Raw genomic sequence first — 18,714 nt, forward strand, 5'->3', positions numbered from 1 at the left:
CGTCACTAAATCTTAATGAACTAGGTATCGGAGCATCTCAGCGAGGTAGGTATTATTCCCTTTCACAGAGCGAGAAGCTTGGTCAGAGAGAGGTTAATTGATTTTCACCAAGGTCACAGCAGAAGTGTGATGCTGAACCTACATTTTCCAGCTCTGAAGCTCATGCTGTAACAAGACTGTTGTTATTTCTGACACCCTGATTGTCCCATTCTTACTGGACTGACGTTTTTTTGGGCCCAGGGTGTCAAGAGCACTTTCAGAACAATACATACGTCAGTAAAATCACTGAAATATTGCACTAATAAAATCTGGATAATGCTGTAGCGTACAGATCCCACAGTAGCTACTGCAGTGTAACACTTGAAGCAGGAGTCTGTACTAGACCACAGTTGACTTTGTGATGTTACAGACCTGTCTGATAGATATTCTCTTTCAATGCTTGTGTTTGCGTTGCTGTTGTAATGCTTCTTCTCTTTGGGTGATAACTATTTTCGTATGTTGTTTGAATTGTTTATTATTGTATACACTCACCATGGCAATTAGCAAAAAACATCTGGCATCTTGATTGTGTCTATTGAGAAACCTGAGTAGTTGAAGTGGTCAAGTAATCAAATTTAGCTGAGGTTTGAAACTTGGGATGGTGTATTTTGTATAGAACACTTAACAGTCAGCTTGAAATGTCTTGATTTAAAAATTGCCTGTGGTAATGAAAAAATGTCTTTTTTACTTAGGTGGCGCATTTGGAGCGAACAGGGCATTACTTAACAGTAAAGGATAACCAGGTGGTGCAGCTGCATCCCTCCACTGTTCTTGATCACAAACCAGAATGGGTGCTCTATAATGAGTTTGTCCTTACAACAAAGAATTACATCCGGACATGTACAGACATCAAGCCAGAATGGTAAGCCAGAAGTCTTAATGCAGCCATGACTTACTGTAAAGCTCTTGTTCCTTTTTCCTTTTTAAACTGAGGTAATTCCTTTCCCTTTCTTGAAACTAATATTATTAAAATGCTTTGGGGAATGGCAATAGCATGGACTCAATCTTGTAGATGACTAAAGGTTTTCCTTGTGGGTACTGTTTCTGTTTGTGGGAGTTGTGTGTAAAGCTTGGATGTCAGGCTCTATGCAGTGCGCAGAGATGCTTGATTTGAAACCAGTTACTTCAGTAAGCCTGCTGGGAAGGAGCTGTTTTTAAGACCTTTCTCGGCAGTGGATGTCTAACTTCTCTGAAAGGACTTGATCAGGATTCAGTGCTTTCTTACAGTTTGAAGGAACAGTAGTAACCAGTACAGCCTGCCTTGTCATAATATTGATTAGTCAACAAAGTACCTCAAGGAAATTAGAGGCCTGATCCTTTGCAGATGAGCAGAGATCTGAATAGCCTTGCCAGTCTTTAAGGTTGTACTTAAACTGCCAAGTTATAAGCTCTGGGGACATGGGAGGCCTTTCAGCTGTTGTTGAAATTGTGCTGTTGTGCAGCTACATCTGTGGCTGGAGGACTGACGTTAGGCAGCAGGTCTGACTGGGCTGCCATGGCATGTGCTAAAGCAGCTGTCTGGGTCTGGAAAGGCCGAACAGGGGTGTCTCACTAGACCTGAGTGCATGCTTTTTGCTTTGGACTTGGGCACTTGCACAGGATGGGACTGAGATGTCAGTGTGGGTGCATGCTTGTAAACTTTGATTAATCTGAAAATAACAGATAATGTTTGTTTCCCTCAGTTGCAGAATTTCTGTAGGACGCATTTTAAAGTTGGAGCATGAGTAACAAACTTTTCCTTTTTTGACAGGCTTGTGAAAATTGCCCCTCAATATTATGACATGAGCAATTTTCCACAGTGTGAAGCAAAGAGACAGTTGGATCGCATCATTGCCAAACTTCAGTCCAAGGAATACTCGCAGTACTGAATTTATGCTTTGAACTGAAGTTATTCAGAGGACAGCTTTAAGAGATGAAAGGATTCAAAGTTCAAGTTGTGCTCTTCACTTTGGTTCTATAATGGCCTTTATTTGAAAGCTTTTTAATTTTTCTTTACAGTAAATATTCCATTCTGATTTCATAAATTAAACATTTATGCCTCCCTTTTGTGTTGACACTGTAGCTCATACTGGAAAAGCTGATCAATGTTTTGCAGTTTATTGAAAGTAGTTCTATATATAACAATGTTATAAGCATTTCTTTAGAAATGGTTGAAAATGCTTCTAAAAATGTGATTATCGACCATGGTATGCATGATCGTTGTAATTGTTGACATTCCTTTTAGAAGTTGTGAAATGTTACAACTTGTGCTTCTGTAGACACAATCTTCAGCTTCGGTACAGAGGTACTGACTTCAATAAAGTCTATTTATACTAATTTTTTGCCACAGTATGTCAGTATTTCTGTTGTTTTGATCAAAACATGAGAAGCCATGTAGCCTCCCATTAAACTGTTGCTTTATTGACATGTCAGTAGGTTAATATTTTACTATTAAAATAAGTGTGGATGCTTAAACCATCACAGTTCTGGTGACATCAGTATAATGCATACAATGTCGATCCCTTGCAGACTTGTTTAAATTATGTAGGAGATCCATTTTAAAAATGAAATGCATGCAGATTTTTTTTTTTTTGAGATTGCCTTCTTCGGACTTACTCCTAGATATTTCTTGGACAGAACTGTAGTAATATGTCCTGTACAGTGAAGTGTCTGTGGCCAGTTAGAAATTACCCTGCTGGGCAATGTTCAGGTATAGCGTTTAAGATCGGCAGAAATAATACTTAAGTGACCCTGTAGGTCAAATTACAGTGCGCCTTTGTAATTTTGTTGTGATTTTCATTGAAATATGACTTGACAGCATTTTCAGTTTGGGAAGACTAATCCTGTCTGGAATTTATAGTTAGATTTGATTAGAGGGCTGGAATATCTCTCCTGTGAAGACAGGCCGAGAGAATTGGGGTTCTTCAGCCTACAGAAAGCTCCAGGGAGACCTTCTATCAGCCTTCCAGTACTTAAAGGGGGCCTACAGGAAAGCTGGGGTGGGACTTTTTACCATGGAATGTAGTTACAGGATGAGGGACAGTGGTTTTAAAGTGGCAGAAGATAGGTTTAGATTGGACATAAGGAAGAAATTGTTCACTGCCAGGGAAGTTGAGGCATTAGAACAGATTGCACGTAAAGCTGTGGATGCCCCATCCCTGGAGGTGTTCAGTGCCAGGCTAGATGGGGCTTTGAGCAACCTTTATGTCCTTGCCTGTGGCTGGGAGGCTGGATCTGTATGATCTTTAAAGGTCCCTTCCAACCCATTTTGGGGTTCTGTGATGTAACATTAGGTCAGATTTCAGTTTTTCCTCTCCCTGAAATAGGCTGAGATTTGGTCCTTCTAGCAAAGAGGAGCTGGAGCAGCTCTTGCTGGAACAGGTTCCCCTAGAAGGGATGCCATGTACTGTCATACTGGAAGGCTGAGCCAAAAATAGGTTATGTTTGGAGAGCTGGCAACTAACCACAGTTGTAAGGCTAGTTTTAAGCACCAGTATTGGGGTATCCTATATAAATAGTAGCAGTTGGCTACAAGAATTACATGGAATTAAGTAACTTGAGGATTCTTTTCCAATTCCAACTTTTTTACTAAAATGCCATTTATGTGAGGGTGAGTGGAGAAGTTCTGAAAACTTTTTTGTTAGCAATGGAAACAATATTGTGGGAGAAAATGGGTCTGATGCTGAAAATGTGAGTGAGTTTACAATGCACAGTGGGACTGTGAGCCTGTGTCAAGTTTGATAAGCTAGTGAGGGTGTGTGGGATCTCCCCCACTTCAGACACTGTGGGATGGTCTGGACTTCCCTGCCCTATGAAAGAATTTCCAGTAGGAAGGAGGGAGGCTGACTCTTCATAACATGTTAAACTAAATCATGTTTTCTGACCACAGTTACAAGCATTTTTATTTGAAACATGGGGATCTTGAACTTCTAAAGCAGTTTGATTTTAAACTAGTATTTCTAAACATGCAAGTGTTTGTTTTATGAATTCCTGCTCTAGGATAGCTCCAGTTTGCTCCATGGGGTTTCATGGTGGCTTGTGTCTCCTCCTCTGAGGGGGCAGAGGGGGCTGCTTTGTGCAGTGCTGAAAAATGGCCGCTCGCAGGTAAGAGTTTCTCCAGTAATGGTGTGCAGCCTGCAGCTAAATGGTGTGGAACCACCTTCTGTACGACTTTTCCTGGGTATGGGAAGGTCCACGAACACAGCCAGTTCTCAGCAGGAAATCCCCTGAGGACCCCAGAACCAGCTGGCATAAACTGCAGTAGCTGTGGTACTTGGGAATGGGGGAGCAGATGGCTGTGGCTGTGAGTGGGACTTGACATAGTGGGAGAGGCTTTGGCTTTGATTTCTTTTTTTTTTTTTTTTTCCCCTCCTATTTTTAATTGTCATACCTACAAACTCAGCTTGGGTTGTGACAGCTAGCCGGGATCGTTCACTCTCTTTACTACCAGGAATGCAAATCCTACTGGTCAGATCAGTGTCCTGACAGCTGTGCAGCCCTGCCACCTCGCAATTAAGGCAGTGACACCTGTGCAGCTCACCTAATGGCACTGGGGTGCTGCTGTGTCACTGCCCTAATTGGAAGGCTGTCGGCTGTCCCAGCTGTCAATGGGGGCAGAGCAGGCCCAGGCTCCCTGGCAACAGGAGCACAAGCTCTGGGAAGCAGCTTGGCTCTTAGGATCCCTCTGGGGGCTGATACTTTGAGATGATACTGAAGCTCAAGCATCTTGGGAGCCTAGTGGGTTTGATACTTGTGTGACATTTGTGTCACGATTCCCTGGAAAGCGCTTTTTTCCTTCCAAAGAGTGGACAAGCAAAGCACTTGAAATACTTCAAGATGAAAATACTTTTTTGTACTGGACTGTGTGTGCTAAATACACAGTCGTTCCTTCACCAACAATCCCCTAGCGGAGAGTGGCCCTGAGGTCGGAACAGGGAAACTCAGTGTCTTTGTGCAGGCGTTGTGCAATTGCAGAGCTACTGCACAATACTGGTTTCTCAATGAAAGCATGTGAGGCTTTGGGGCTCTCAGAAATCACTGTGGGCACCTTAGACTGATCACAAATTTCACTGTTTAACATGCACTTTTAGAGCCGTGTGGCAGTGTGAAGGGAGTAAGTTACCTAAGACATGACCGGCCCCCTTTGAAAAAAATGAAAGGGACAGCATGGGTGCTTAGAGAAAGATATTTTATAGGTCCTAAAGGGAAACTGTATCAGAAACCTTAATTACAGTTACCTTGGGGATACAATATCCACACAGAATAACCTGGTTTTGAGAACAGCCCTGGGTTGTCGTAGGTGTTGAAAGGTAAAACTTCTTTCTTATTTTTCTCCTGGAAAAAACAGTCAAAAAGGTTGCCCAAAGAAACAAAGGTGATCAAGAAGGAAGTGTAGGAATGAGGCCACTTTACCTGTGAGTGGATGAAGGTCAGTGCCTCCCTCTTGGAACAGTTAAAACCACCTGCAGTCCTGCTCATCATCAGAGCTTTGGTTTTGGCTGCTTGTGCTACAGACTGCAGTAAATGGGGGTGAAGTTGGAAACAGCAAAACATACAGGAGTTTGTTAATGTCAAATAGAAATGCAGCTTCCCCTGCCTTTTGTTCCATGAAATGCCACAGCTGACTAAAAGACCCCGTGTGTCTCTGCTGGCCTGTGGACCAAAGGATCCTGAAAAAAAGCACATCAGCTGCCCTGACCAACTTCAGCTCTTTTCTGCTGCGTTTCCTGCCTTACTAATGTTGCTTCAGAGCATTCAGACTACTAGCTAGGGTGTATACATGTTTGTTTTGGAGTACTGAGGAATTGCTCCCTTAGGATTAGTTGGTTATCTGCTTTGGAACAGTCTAAAAGGAAAACCAATGCTTTGTTTACTTACAGTCTTTTTTTTTTTTTTTTTTTACCAGAAGAGTTCTGATGGTTTTTGAAAATACGTGGTTTGTATAAAGTATTTATAGTGCGGGATTTCTGAAAGTATAGAATGGATTAGATAATAGGAAAATAGTACTAAGTGCAAGGAGTATATTTTTTGAAGAGAGGATTCTTCCATCTTAATTGTGTTAGTGTAATACCTCAAAGCAGTAAAGGGCTAACACTGATGTGAGGTTGTAACTGTTTAGGTTTGTTAGGTACAGAGGTAGTTTTATAGGTAATAATGACTGAGTACATAAAGTTATGTTTAAGTGCACAGCTACTAACATTATGGAGACACAAAGAAGCTAACAGTCATACTGTGGTTTTGGATGTGTAGGAATCTTCTAGCATTTAGGAGTTTTGTCAGAGAATAAAGTGGTGACTTCCTGCTTCACTAGGTCTCTAAAAAAAAACCTGCACTGCTTTTGGGGGAATTTGTATATGTACCACTGGAAAAGACAGGCATATAAGATCCTTTTGGGATTATGTATCCATTTGTTGTACCTGTATTCATCTGCTGAAGCTGAAGCACTGTTGACAAGGGCCAGTTTGTGGTAGTTTGTTCTGTATCCATTTGGTCAGCTTCACTTGGCAGAGCAATAGCGCAATTTCCAATCACCTTCTACATTTTTGGATCAGGGCTTGTGAATCGCCATTAGTTTGTGATGTGTAGCCCTCAGCCTGCGCTGCTACACAACGCATATTGGAAACTGCTAATTATTTGCCATAAGAAATGAAGCATAAAGAAAAAGTGCTGAGATTAGCTTTCAATATGTCAGTTAAAAAGATAACAAAAGTCAAAGGACAAATATTTTTCCTTCCATCCAATCAGCCTGCAGTTATTAATTTGTAAGCAGATTGCTATAGTTTTATTCATTTTCTCACAATTTAGCATTAAAAAGCCATACCACACCATGATGCTAGGAAGCAGAGTTGTATTCTAAAGTACCTGAATTTATTCACTTAGTGTAATTTGTGAGGAATATCCATATATCTTGCTTCTAGAACAGCTGGAGGTTTTAATAATAAACATCTTTTATTATTAGAGGTATAATCTTGTACTTTGACATTTTAAAACTATTTAACTTCAAGATCTACATATGTGAAGCAGAGAGAGAAAAATGACCTACTAGGACAGCCTAGTTCATTTTCTACTAATACATCTTACACTCATAGCTTTCTTTTGTGGCGTGTGTCCTAGAACTGTTCTGATACAAAACTGGGCATTGGCCCCAGCAATACAAGGGTCAGATATTTTTGAGCTTTAAAACCAGGATGATACCATTGTATGAGAGTGTTTGCCTCTCTTCACTTTTCCTTTCTCAAAGGACAAGCTTGGGCTAATTTGCACTGATGCGCATGAGATAAGTGGCTGGCATCAAGGAGATCCCAGCTTCCAGTATCAAGGGATTAAACTAAATATGGTAACAGCAGTAAAATAACATTCCTGTCGCAGTGGTAATCAACTGATTCTGCTGATTGAAGGTGTTCTGGTTTTGCAGCTTCAGCTCAGATCTGGTAGTTTCTCAGGAACACTGAATGTATGTTGGACAGACGATAAAATAATTTTCCCTTTGTGTACATCTTGGCTCTGAGTGGTTCTTTAAGCTTTTTTTCCAGCTGTGAAAGCTATGCAGTAGTTATGTTGTACAGAAAAATAAAACATAACACAAATTAATGTTGATAATAAATATTTCCTGTGGCTCTAAACACTTACTATTTTGGGTTGGTCTTATTCTTTTAGCTAATGTAGGCTCTTGCCTTCTATTTGGATTCACATTTTATTTTATAAGCATATCACATTACTGTTCCCAGCCTCATTGCTTCCAGCAGCATAAACAATAAACACTTAAAGCATCGAGCGCTTATTGGGCTCCATACAAGTGGAAGGCTGCTGGTGTGGACCTATTTTCTGACTGCTTTGTACATCCAGCCATGTAATGAAACCACTTCTGCTTGTATTCATAACCCGTTTTATCCTCAAAAATATCAACCTTTTCAGCTTTATGAGTTCCTAGTGTTTACTGTGTCATTTTAGAGTCACAAACTGAACTTGACCTTTCAAACCTTTGAATGGTATCTTTGAGGTTGTTTCATTTTTGCATCTCAAACAATGAGTGGCTGATAAGCCTGTTACTGACACAGGGCGAGCATCTTCCTTTTAAAATATTTCATGCCCTGTGAACCTTTCCTGAAAGGCTCACAACTTGTATAGCAGCAGCAGGTTAAAAGCAGAGTGATTCACAGAATGTTCTTTTGAGCTGTCCAAGAGGATATTGATGCCTTTGTTCCAATGAGTTACTGGTTTACAAAATATAATGGAAGTTAAATGAAATTACTGCTTCTTTTGCCCACCTGGGAAAATAATTTGGTTAAGAGCAGAAATCAAAGATGAGAACCGGCAAGAATTTAAAATTCTTGTCTTTATGTTCAAAATTATGTTCCCTGTTTGTTGAAAACAGTCATTTCATTTTCGGTAAATTTATGGACGATGAACAGCCTCTCCCTGTAAGGAAACCAGCAGTGAAGAAAAAATCCATATAGAAATGGAACCAAGAACATCAGAATATTTATTTCATTTTGGATGTTGGAGCAGGGCTGTGCTTTTCATGTTTTTGCTCTGAAGCTCCTTGTTGGACTCACTGCTACTTAAATCCAAACACACCAACCAAAGGTTTGTTCTCCACATTCTCCAGCACTGACCAACGGTAATGGGTGGTAGATTTTGCTGCAGCCTAGAGAAATCCTGTTTATTTATGGAGGAGAATTATGGAAGGAAAAATTAATAGGAAAATATTCACTTGTATGAATGGCAGTTGCCTACTTCATGATCTCCTTTGTATCATACTTGTTCTTCACACAATAATTGCCTGCAGTGAATATTATCTTTGCCAGTAAAGCTTAAGAATCCAACGGTTTGTAGTCTACTGGCTGGATGGGAGACTAATGGTTAGAGCTCTCATTAGGTACAGCGAGGTTGCAGAAATTAATTTGCTTTTTTTAGCAGTCTCTTGATCAAACTAATCTGATTATAAAAACAACTTTATCAATGCTGGACTGTCTAGACTCAGAAGAGAGCTTCCTAAATTAGCAACAAAGCAGCAAATCTTTGTTCTTACTGCTTCCAAACTTAGACGTTAAAAAAGTAAAAATTTGCAGGGAAGTCTAATTGCCTTTCATTGGATTCACTTTAACCTGCTTTAAGAAAAAATACTGTTCTTTCCCTTGATTTGGGGCACGACATAGCAGAAAGGACAACCTACGCTACCATGTCTGCTACAAGCGCCTGCCTGCGTTTTCTCCTAGTCCGTTTGTTTTTATTAATTGGATCAAATAGGATGATGTCACTAAAGAAATCCAAAGTTAATGATCTGTCAAAGCCTTTGAAATATCAATTATTTCTGAGGGTTTGCTGCCTCTTTGTGGTACTTCTTGTGTAAAAATGGAGTTCTTTATCAATCAAAGCTTTTCTTGTGATTTTGTAAAAGACTGCTAAACGCAATATCCCCAAGTTCTGCAGCGTGTGACTGGGAGCGTCTTCCTCTCCTCCCCACACAACTCAGCGTACAGTGCCAAAAGAATAGCCAAATATTTATTTTTTTAATATCTGTTAATATACTTTGTGATAATGAACTCCTACTGCTTTATCAATAAGCTTTGAATAATGTGCTGAGCGGCAAAGCTACATTTTCATTATCTGAGCGATGACAAGAGATCTCATCATACCTTTCAGTAGAATCATTCTTACACGACATCTTTACCATGATTGATAAAATAGTGGTGAATCTGCATTGTTTATACCACTCAGTATTTGCTAATGAAGCAAGCAGAGTAGCTGTGGGGTTTATTTCTCAGATATAAAGATATTTGCACTAGAGGCAGAGATGCGCGACAGGCCAACCATCTTGATTCCTGCTGATTTGGGTTATTCTGTGAAAATCTCCCTTCCCCCCTCTTTGATACAGTTACTTCACAACTATAATCACAGAAACGCAATCATAGAATTGTTATTTTGGGAAACTATAATCTGATAGGGCTTTAGTAATATATTTACATTGTTAATTGGTGGTGAGACTATAGAAGTTATGAACTACCTCATAAGTTCATGCCTGCCTACATTTGAATGGCCCACATTCACTAGCTGTTATTTATAATTTTGGGGGTATTGAACTGCTGGAGATTACTCATGTTGAAAAGCTTCTGGAAGGCCTGAACTAGGAATTAAATTATCATAGTGGCTTCATTTTGTTAACAGTCTCATTGAAAATATCTTGCTTGCAGGACAATCAAACCCATCAGTGTTCTGCTCTTCCACTTCAGCAGACAAAGTTTTAATCAGTGACACACTTGATCTTACAGAACTTAAGGAAAATAATTTCTTGCATTTTTGAGATGAGCAAAAATTCATGTAATCTAGCTTTTAAACTCCTGGCAGTTTTTTCCCCTTTCTTCTTGAATAATCAGCTTTACTTCATTCAGTTGCCTATTTCATGTAACTTCAATTATCGAGATGACCTAGTGCTTGGATGGGATTAGCTCATGGATGAAGAACAAGCAACTGAATTTGAACTTGAGCAAGGCAAATAGTAGACTGATGGTGATACCAAAGCATTTTGGAAAAGGTATTATTTTCTCTGACGTTGTATATTTGCTGTTGGTCTTTGCATTTAGATAGCTTTAAAGAACTTTGTTATTAATTGCTGATTGTCTCGCATAGCAGCATTTACAAAAACTCTTCTACTGTCCTCTTATTCTTGTAACTGCCATCCTATCCCAGAGATCAGTCATCTAGCTTCCATTATCTTTTTACCTTTTGAATGAAGCACAACAGTGCTGGATGGCGAAAACTACATACAAATTTATAAAAATTAATTATATTTGAGGTCTTTTTTTTTTTCCTTCAAGACTCTTTACAGCCTGGACTCGGCTCTGGGATGAAGACCCTTGAGTGCCAAAGCCAGTGCCAGTTATTTCTTTGGTGTAACTGAACTTTCTGAAACAAGGGTAAAACTAGTCTGTGCAGTAAGCACGGAGAAACCGTAAGTACAGTCTGGCATAACAAATTTCAACGGTAACTAATAATTGCCTAGGAGCTCACTATCTTCTGCTTTAGTCGCAAGGACTGTTTCGTCTGTCACTGTACACAGCCGAGACTCCACCACTATACGTCCACCTTTTTGATGAGGGGAATAACAAGCAGGTGTTAGTCACCTAGCTTAATATGCTCCTTGAAAATATTCAGTTTTTACAGCGATATATACAATCATGAGTAGTATATTTGACATAACAGAACTTCAGAAGACCTAACTCTGATAAATTCTATACCGCCACCATTCAGTGGATGGGAAGTATCCATTTTCCTTATTCTGATCAACGACATTCAGTTTTCAAAATGGAATTTTCTTTCAGCAGTACCCTGTATTTTTTGAACAGTGGCAATTGGATCTTGGGAGTGTTATTCTGGGATACTTTAGAAGAGCTGTATTTTGATTAATCTCGATCTGTTAGGCTAACACTGAAAAATCTGCACATGCAGCAGTTGTGGTTGAAGCTAATGAATCCAATGTATGGAAGCTGTTCTGGGAACTCCAGGTCTCTCAGGTAGCTTGGAACTGGGCTGTCTGTAAAAAAAAAAAAGAAGGTGGAAAAAAGCCCTCTGATTTTAGCTAGAGGACAGAAAGAAGCCAGTGAAAAGCAGAGCACTGAAATGTATTTTTGCAGGTGACAGTGGTTGCCGTGTTCTCATCCACTGGTGGTTTCATTCTCAATTATGCTTAATCTTACATTTTTGAATTATAGACACGAATTATCTTGAAAGTTAAATAGAAACACAAACACTCTGGAATCTCCACTTATTTCTGCTATAAGTAGGTTTTTGCTCCTGTGGGGCTAATTGCTTTTACAAACATTGTCTAACAATGTTGCTTGACTTCTCGAATGGTCTGGTACTTAAGCTGTTGATCTCCTCAAATATTAGAAGGATGTGATACTTAGCTCCAGAGGTGTTCATAAAGCAAAATGAAATCATTTGATGGAAGGTGCTAAGGAAGCTTTGAAGTATTAGCCTAATAGAAAACCTATCAGTGGACTTTTAAAGCTTTTCCACTTCAGCTTTTATGGACTGTCTTAATTGACTTTAAAAGGCTTTTATGCACTTATGAATAGACTAAGTAGAAACAGAGGTGGTGGGTTTTTTCACCTGCAAATAAAATACAGGGACAGCTTTTGACTTTATTTCAGAATATGTAGTATTTAGGCTTTTGCCCTGTGAGAAGGGATTTTCGACTAATGAAGTCCAGTAAAGTCAGGAATAAATGAAGTTACATGTATCTGCTAATACTGAACCCTGGAGAAGAAAAGTTACAATAGTGGATAAAATATAGTAGCCATAAAACATTTTGAGGTGTTTATGATTACAAGCTTTAAAACTGGTGGGGACGACAGCACTCAGTTTAAACACTGCACCGATTATTAAAGGGACACTAAACTGCCTAAACAAAACGTACAGCCACAGAGCATCACTTTGTGTTGCAGAACCTTAATTTAGAGGCTACAGGTGAGTTGAATCTTGATCTCCTTTGGACTGTTCTGATACCCATCTGTCTGCTTACATGGAACACCTAAGTTGAAGATGAATGTTATCTCAAATTTTCTGTGTGCTTCTCACAAAACCCAGAAAACTCTGGAAGCCTTGATTTTCAGGGAATTTCTCAAGAGATCACTCTGCATAAAGAAAAGAAAGGTTTATTCATGATGTTCTTGCTTTTGCCTACAGCAACGGGGGACGTTTACTTTTTGAGTTGCCTCTACCAAAACTTGGCATTTCGTGATACCAGATGTATTATTGGCTCAAACAGCAGTCCCTGCCCTTAGTCTTGTCTCTGTGCACCAGCCTCAGGAGAATGAGAATGTGCTGTCTGTGAGAAGACGGGACGAGCCTCAGTTTGAAAGCTTCACCCTGATTTGCATTATTCTCATACCAGACAGGCTTTACGGATAAAAAACCCTCAACCCCTACACCCACCCCACCGCCCCAAAGAAAACATTTTCTAATTTATTTAATAGACTTTGAATAATCTTTAAGCTGAAAACATGAAAGCAAAGAGCAAAACAAAATAAATTCTTGACTGTGTTTTTCAAGATGCCTTTCTAGCTGCTTCGTTATCCTTTACCTATTTACTCTGGCACATCCTAACAGCAAGTTTCACAGTGCTAAGCTGTGTGTATCTCTGAAGAGATTGAGTAATTGTCCTTCACCTGCACCAGGCCTCTTTCAGCACTGATAAAGTATTAGTGGTTATCCGAGGTTACTTTTGTTATTCAAACATTTCCTGGATTTTGCTACTTCCTCTACCACTCCTCAATCCACTTGTTCCAATTTCCTTACAGGAATTTTTATTCTATCTCCACTTCACTCCTTCCAGCCCACAGGACTGAATACACTTCATCTTCTCTATGGAGCTGTTGGAACACTGGGGTGGGATATTAGATGATGGTTATTTGTGGCTTTTATTATGTTTGGTTACACATAGTAATAGAATATTGCTCTCTATAACTACCTGAAAGGAGGTTGTGGAGAGGAGGGTGCTGGCCTCTTCTCCCAGGTGACAGAGGACAGGACAAGAGGGAATGGCCTCAAGCTCCACCAGGGGAGGTTTAGGCTGGACATTAGGAAAAAATTTTTCACAGAAAGGGTCATTGGGCACTGGCAGAGGCTGCCCAGGGAGGTGGTTGATTCACCTTCCCTGGAGGTGTTTAAGGGATGGGTGGATGAGGTGCTAGGGGGCATGGTTTAGTGTTTGATAGGAATGGTTGGACTTGATGATCCTGTGGGTCTTTTCCAACCTGGTGATTCTATAAGTAACATACAAAGTTTTTTGCTTCATCACCAGCATCACAGTAACAATGATGCTAGCGTGCTAAATCATGTGATAGACAAATAGATTATTAACCATTTCAGTAATAGCTGGTTGACTAAAAACATTTACAAATGGTCTAGAGGAGCAATACATAATGCTTGTTTTGCTGCCAGCATAAGCGTGCTCTGCAGAGGTCCTGAATAGGTTCTGAGCAGTTCACAGCTATAATAAAAGGCTACAGCTGGATCTCGAGTAGTAACTGATCACTGCACAATTAAGCCCAACCTCCTGCCAGTGATGCTCCCCCAGGGGCAGCTCTCTGAACTTCAGATGAAGAGATTTTGAGCTAAAGCAAATGGTTAACAGCAGGACAAGGAATAATGTTTGAAGAAAAAAGATAAGAAAGCCCCCAAATATTTAAGAACCTATAATCTGTTTGGAAAATTTTAAGGAACATTGCCTTGGAGGGGCAGGTACTGTGTCCATTGCTAGGGGAAATACCATCTACTGTAGTGTATAAATACATCAGGTATTGGGGATGAGGAAAAGAAAAGAGAAACCAAGAAAAAAAAAGAAAAGACAAACCAAGAAAAAAAAAAAAGAAAAGAAATAGAAGAGAATCCAAACTTTGGGATTTTCAGGCAGAAATGAACTTGGTTTCAAACCATAGAATTTAAGTGCAAACTTGATCTGAACAGCATAAATAGCTCAGAGGTCAGGCTATGCCGGAGTACAGATTTGGGATGGAATACACTAAGACTTAATATGAAGGTGAAACATGCAATGTCTGTTTGCTTAAAGTTTTAGAAGAGAGACGCTTTGAATGCTGAGCTCCTCAGAAGGAAGAGAAGAAAACAATCCAAGAAGCATGGTGAAGTAGAAGGGGATTTTATGCTTTAATTGCTGCTGTCTGAAAAGTTGAAATAAATTCTTAAACCATATGAAGTTTTGTGGGCCATTGATGAACAGCCTTGACAGGCTGAAGTCTCTGAAGGGACATACTTAAGCAATTTGAGAAACAAATCATTGTGGACATAGTAGACACCTTGTTTCTGACATAGTTTCCATAGTCTCTTTCTGGGAACCTTCCTACTGTATTTTTAGCTGGTTTAAGGTAGGATGAAAGGCTCTGTGGCCGCGTATGAAACAAAGCTGCTTGTCACAAAGGTTCTTCTGGACGATGAATTCAGATATTCTTGGCCAGCCTTCCTTCAGACAAAGCCAACTAGCATAAAAAAAAAGCTGAGTTCCCACTACACTTGGGTGTGTTTCATGGTATTCCATGCTCACATCACAGTTGGAGACTGAAGAAAATAAGATATCTTCAACAAATAGAACAGGCAAAGGATTCCATGGGTATTACTAGATGGCAGTTTCTTCCTTAAAATGTTGGGTGAGTGAGGAGTTTCAGTGGACTTTTGATCAGAGTTGTGGCAGAAAACCTTCTCGGGTCTTTCCCACTGGTGGCTCTGGGCTGTTACATGTGTGCTAGGTGCTGCTCAATCAACCACTGGCCCACCTGGTTATGATTTGGAAGTGAAAGGTAGTATTTGCCTTTAAATAAAATACATGTAATTTGCTCTTAGAGAACAATCATTCTGAAAGAAATTACCACCTATGTTACTTGCCTTCCTTTTATAATTATCTGAGTTTTGTGATACCAATGTTTGCTGATGAGGAAAATGTTCCCCTTGTAGAGGATGGTGCTTGAGGTGCGGGCCACGCGAATGGGATAAGGAACGCTCAAGGAACACCGTCAGCCTAATCTAGCCTATTTCTGCTAATTGCTTGGCAAACACTTTAAAATCATTACATGCGGCGTGACTTCACTGTGTCCGATGAACAATCCGACGACAGCTTCTGGCCCACCAGTTTGGTTTTCCCTTAGCCCGAGAGGGCTCCCTGCTGCTCCGGGCTCCGCTGTCACCGCGGCCGCGGCAGGAGAAGGGCTGGATGTGGGGAGGCACAAACTGGTGCCACTTCTGAGTCAGTTCTGAGCAGTTCACAGCTCTAAGGAAAGACTGTTGTTGGGGGAGAGTGGGGGAGGAAAAAAGGAAGGAAAGGGGATGAGCAGAAGAGAAGGGGAGGAGGAAGGAGAGGGGGAGAGGAAGGAGGGGGAAGAGGAAGGAGGGGGGAAGAGGAAAAGAGATAGAGGAGGAAGGCAAAGGGAAGAGAATGGGAAGAGGAAAGAGAAAGGAGAAGAAGGAAGGGAAGGGGAAAAGAGAAAGGAGGGGAGGAAGGAAGGGAAGAGGAAAAGAGAAAGGAGAAGAGGAAGGAAGGGAAGAAGAGAAAGGAAAGGAGAAGGAGGAAGGGAAGGGAAGAGGAAAAGAGAAAGGAGAAGAGGAAGGAAGGGAAGGAGAAGAAGGAAGGGAAGGGAAGAGGAAAAGAGGAAGAAGGAGGAAGGGAAGAGGAAAAGAGAAAGGAGAAGAGGAAGGAAGGGAAGGAGAAGAAGGAAGGGAAGGGAAGAGGAAAAGAGGAAGGAGGAGGAAGGGAAGGGGAAAAGAGAAAGGAGAAGAAGGAAGGGAAGGGAAGAGGAAAAGAGGAAGAAGGAGGAAGGAAGAGGAAGGAAGAAGAGAAAGGAAAGGAGAAGAAGGAAGGGAAGGGAAGAGGAAAAGAGGAAGGAGGAAGGGAAGGGGAAAGAGAAAGGAGAAGAAGGAAGGGAAGGGAAGAGGAAAAGAGGAAGAAGAGGGAAGGAAGAGGAAAAGAGAAAGGATAAGAGGAAGGAAGGGAAGAGGAAAAGAGAAAGGATAAGAGGAAGGGGAAAAGAGAAAGGAGAAGAAGGAGAAGAAAGAAGGGAGGGAAGGGGAAAAGAGCAAGAAGAAGAAGGAAGGGAGGCGGAAGGCGAGGGGAAGAGGATGAGAAGACGAAGAGGAGAAAGGACGGGAAGAGGAAAAGAGGTAGAAGAGGAAGGAAGAGGAAGGAGAGGAAGGGGAAGAGGAAAACATAAAGGAGGAAGGGAAGGCGGAGAGGAAGGGGGAAGAAAAGAGTCCAAACTGCAGGACCGGCTAGACTTAGGGCAGAACCCCCCGATGAGGGAAGGAGGCGGCTGCGGGGCCAAGTTCAACCGGGGGAGGGACCGGCCCGCGCCCCCCCCCCCCCCCCACGCCGAGACCTTCGGTCTCGGCGTGGGGGGGGGGGGGGGGGGCGCAGGGGCCGGTCCCTCCCCCGGTCGCTGTGGGCTTGGGGGGCGGCCCGGTCGCTCGGAGCCGCGGTTGGCGGCGCTGCCCGCGCACGTGACGGCGGCCCCGGCGCCCCCCTCGCCGCCCCCCTCGCCGCCGTCCCGCCTCCCGCCCGCCCGTGGCGGCCGCTCCGGCGGCGATCGCGCAAGAAGGCGGGAGGCGGCGGAGGCTGCCGAGCGCCTTCCCCGAGCGGTGCCGGCGCTCCGGAGGATGGCCGGCTGCGGGCTGTCGGAAGACGCTTGCTTCTCGTCCTTCTTTTCCAACTACACCTCCTCCTGGGAGACCTCCTACAACCAGGTGAGGGGCGGCGCGGGAAGGGGCTGCGAGCGCTCCCGGACGAGGGAAGAAACCGGAGAAAAGAGCCTTAATTTTATCCCCCCCCCCATTTCTTCCTCCCGGCCCCCCTCACCGCGGTTCTCAGGGCGAGGCGAGCCCACAGGCAGAGACTCCCCCCCCCCAACCCCTCAAGCCGGGCGCCCCGTCCCCTCTCTCCTCCCGAAATGGCCGCACACGCCTTCAAACCTCCTAATTTCGCCCCGGCGGGAGCACTGGGGTTCGCCCTTCTCCCCCATCCCCGTAGTTAACTTTGCTGAGGGCGCCGGCGGGGCCGGTCCCAGCCCCGGGTACTCGGGGGCAGCCGGCGGGGGGACCCGGGGTGGGGGGTGGGGGGGCGGTGTGTGTGCGGGAGAAGCCAGAAATCGCGCCCCAGAGGTTCAGAGCTATTCCGGGAGACTCCGAAACGTCTTTAATTAAATAACTGTTGTAGTCTGCTGCCCCCGCTGCTTGTTCGGTGGAAGTCTGCGGGCAACTGTCATCCGTATAAACTACATCGAGTGCGTGCGGAGGGAAAAGGGGGCTCCGGGGCTGCCCTGACGGGAAAAGTTGAGCTGCGGGGGGGGAAAGAGAGAAGGGAGAGGGGAGATGGGAGAGGGGAGAAGAGAGAGAAGCGCCCCAAGCTGCGGGGGGAAAGGGGGAAAGGCATCCCGGGCAGGGGGGAAAGGGAGAGGGGAGAAGGGAGAGGGGCAGCCCCGGGCTGCGGGGAGAAAGGGGGAAAGGCATCCCGGGCTGCGGGTCCGCGGAGCCGGCCGGGCTCGCCCGCAGCCCCCGTTTGCGGGATGCTGGAACGCTGGAAGCGGCGCTCGGCAGCCTAAGGTCGCGGCTCGGAGCGAGGGACGGAGCGGGCGCCGGTCCCCGCCGCCCGGAGCGAGCGGCACCGAGCCGGGTCGGGAGCCGAGCGGCTCGTCAGCGGGAAGGCGCGGGGCCCCCGGGGCTCGGGGAGGCGGCCCGGCTCGTTCCCGGCCGCGCTCTGTCCCGGCGGAGCCGCCGCCGCCCCGGCTCCCGGCGCTTCCCCGCTCGGGGAAGGCTCCTGCCCCGCAGCCGGGGCGGGCGGCCCTGCGGGGCTCCTCCGAGCCCTCCTCGGGGGATGAAACCGGCCCGGAACGCGGGCGGTGAAACGGGGTTTAAGCCGATCCCTCCCTCTAAAGTTAGTTTCGTTCCGTAGCGAAGCAGTTCGGTGGGAGGATGGCACCGGGAACGGTCTCTCGCCCGCATGGCGATGGGAGCGGGATCCGGAGTCGGGCTGCTCCAAATACCGGTGCTGAACCGTGTCTGAGGGAGAACGGGGGAGATAATTCAGGATGCGGAGTGTCTATTTATAGAAGGACTACATAAGCTGTAGGATAGATACACAAAGTTGAATTAAATATGCATGATTAGGAAGGGAGTTTAGGAGAAGGTGTAATCGTT

The 18,714-nt window shown here is 43.7% G+C and overlaps 3 protein-coding genes across 3 annotated transcripts in view; all 3 read left to right on the plus strand.

Moving 5' to 3' along the window:
* Positions 1–2,355, plus strand: part of DHX15 (DEAH-box helicase 15) — a 45,374-nt gene extending 43,019 nt beyond the window's left edge. Inside the window, exons 13-14 of the mRNA XM_069856208.1 lie at positions 732–901; positions 1,790–2,355. Of these exons, the coding sequence (XP_069712309.1) occupies positions 732–901; positions 1,790–1,907 (288 nt within the window). The 3' untranslated portion in view covers positions 1,908–2,355. The remainder of the gene's footprint in view (positions 1–731; positions 902–1,789) is intronic.
* Positions 1–18,714, plus strand: part of CCDC149 (coiled-coil domain containing 149) — a 457,725-nt gene that overhangs the window by 141,294 nt on the left and 297,717 nt on the right. The window lies entirely within an intron of this gene.
* The window catches only part of PPARGC1A (PPARG coactivator 1 alpha), a 365,245-nt gene continuing 363,676 nt past the window's right edge, over positions 17,146–18,714 (plus strand). The window contains exon 1 of the mRNA XM_069856202.1: positions 17,146–17,265. Within this exon, the coding sequence (XP_069712303.1) occupies positions 17,179–17,265 (87 nt within the window). The 5' untranslated portion in view covers positions 17,146–17,178. The remainder of the gene's footprint in view (positions 17,266–18,714) is intronic.

Source organism: Phaenicophaeus curvirostris, chromosome 4, assembly GCF_032191515.1.
Source record: "Phaenicophaeus curvirostris isolate KB17595 chromosome 4, BPBGC_Pcur_1.0, whole genome shotgun sequence".
In the NCBI taxonomy this organism is placed as follows: Eukaryota; Metazoa; Chordata; class Aves; order Cuculiformes; family Cuculidae; genus Phaenicophaeus; species Phaenicophaeus curvirostris.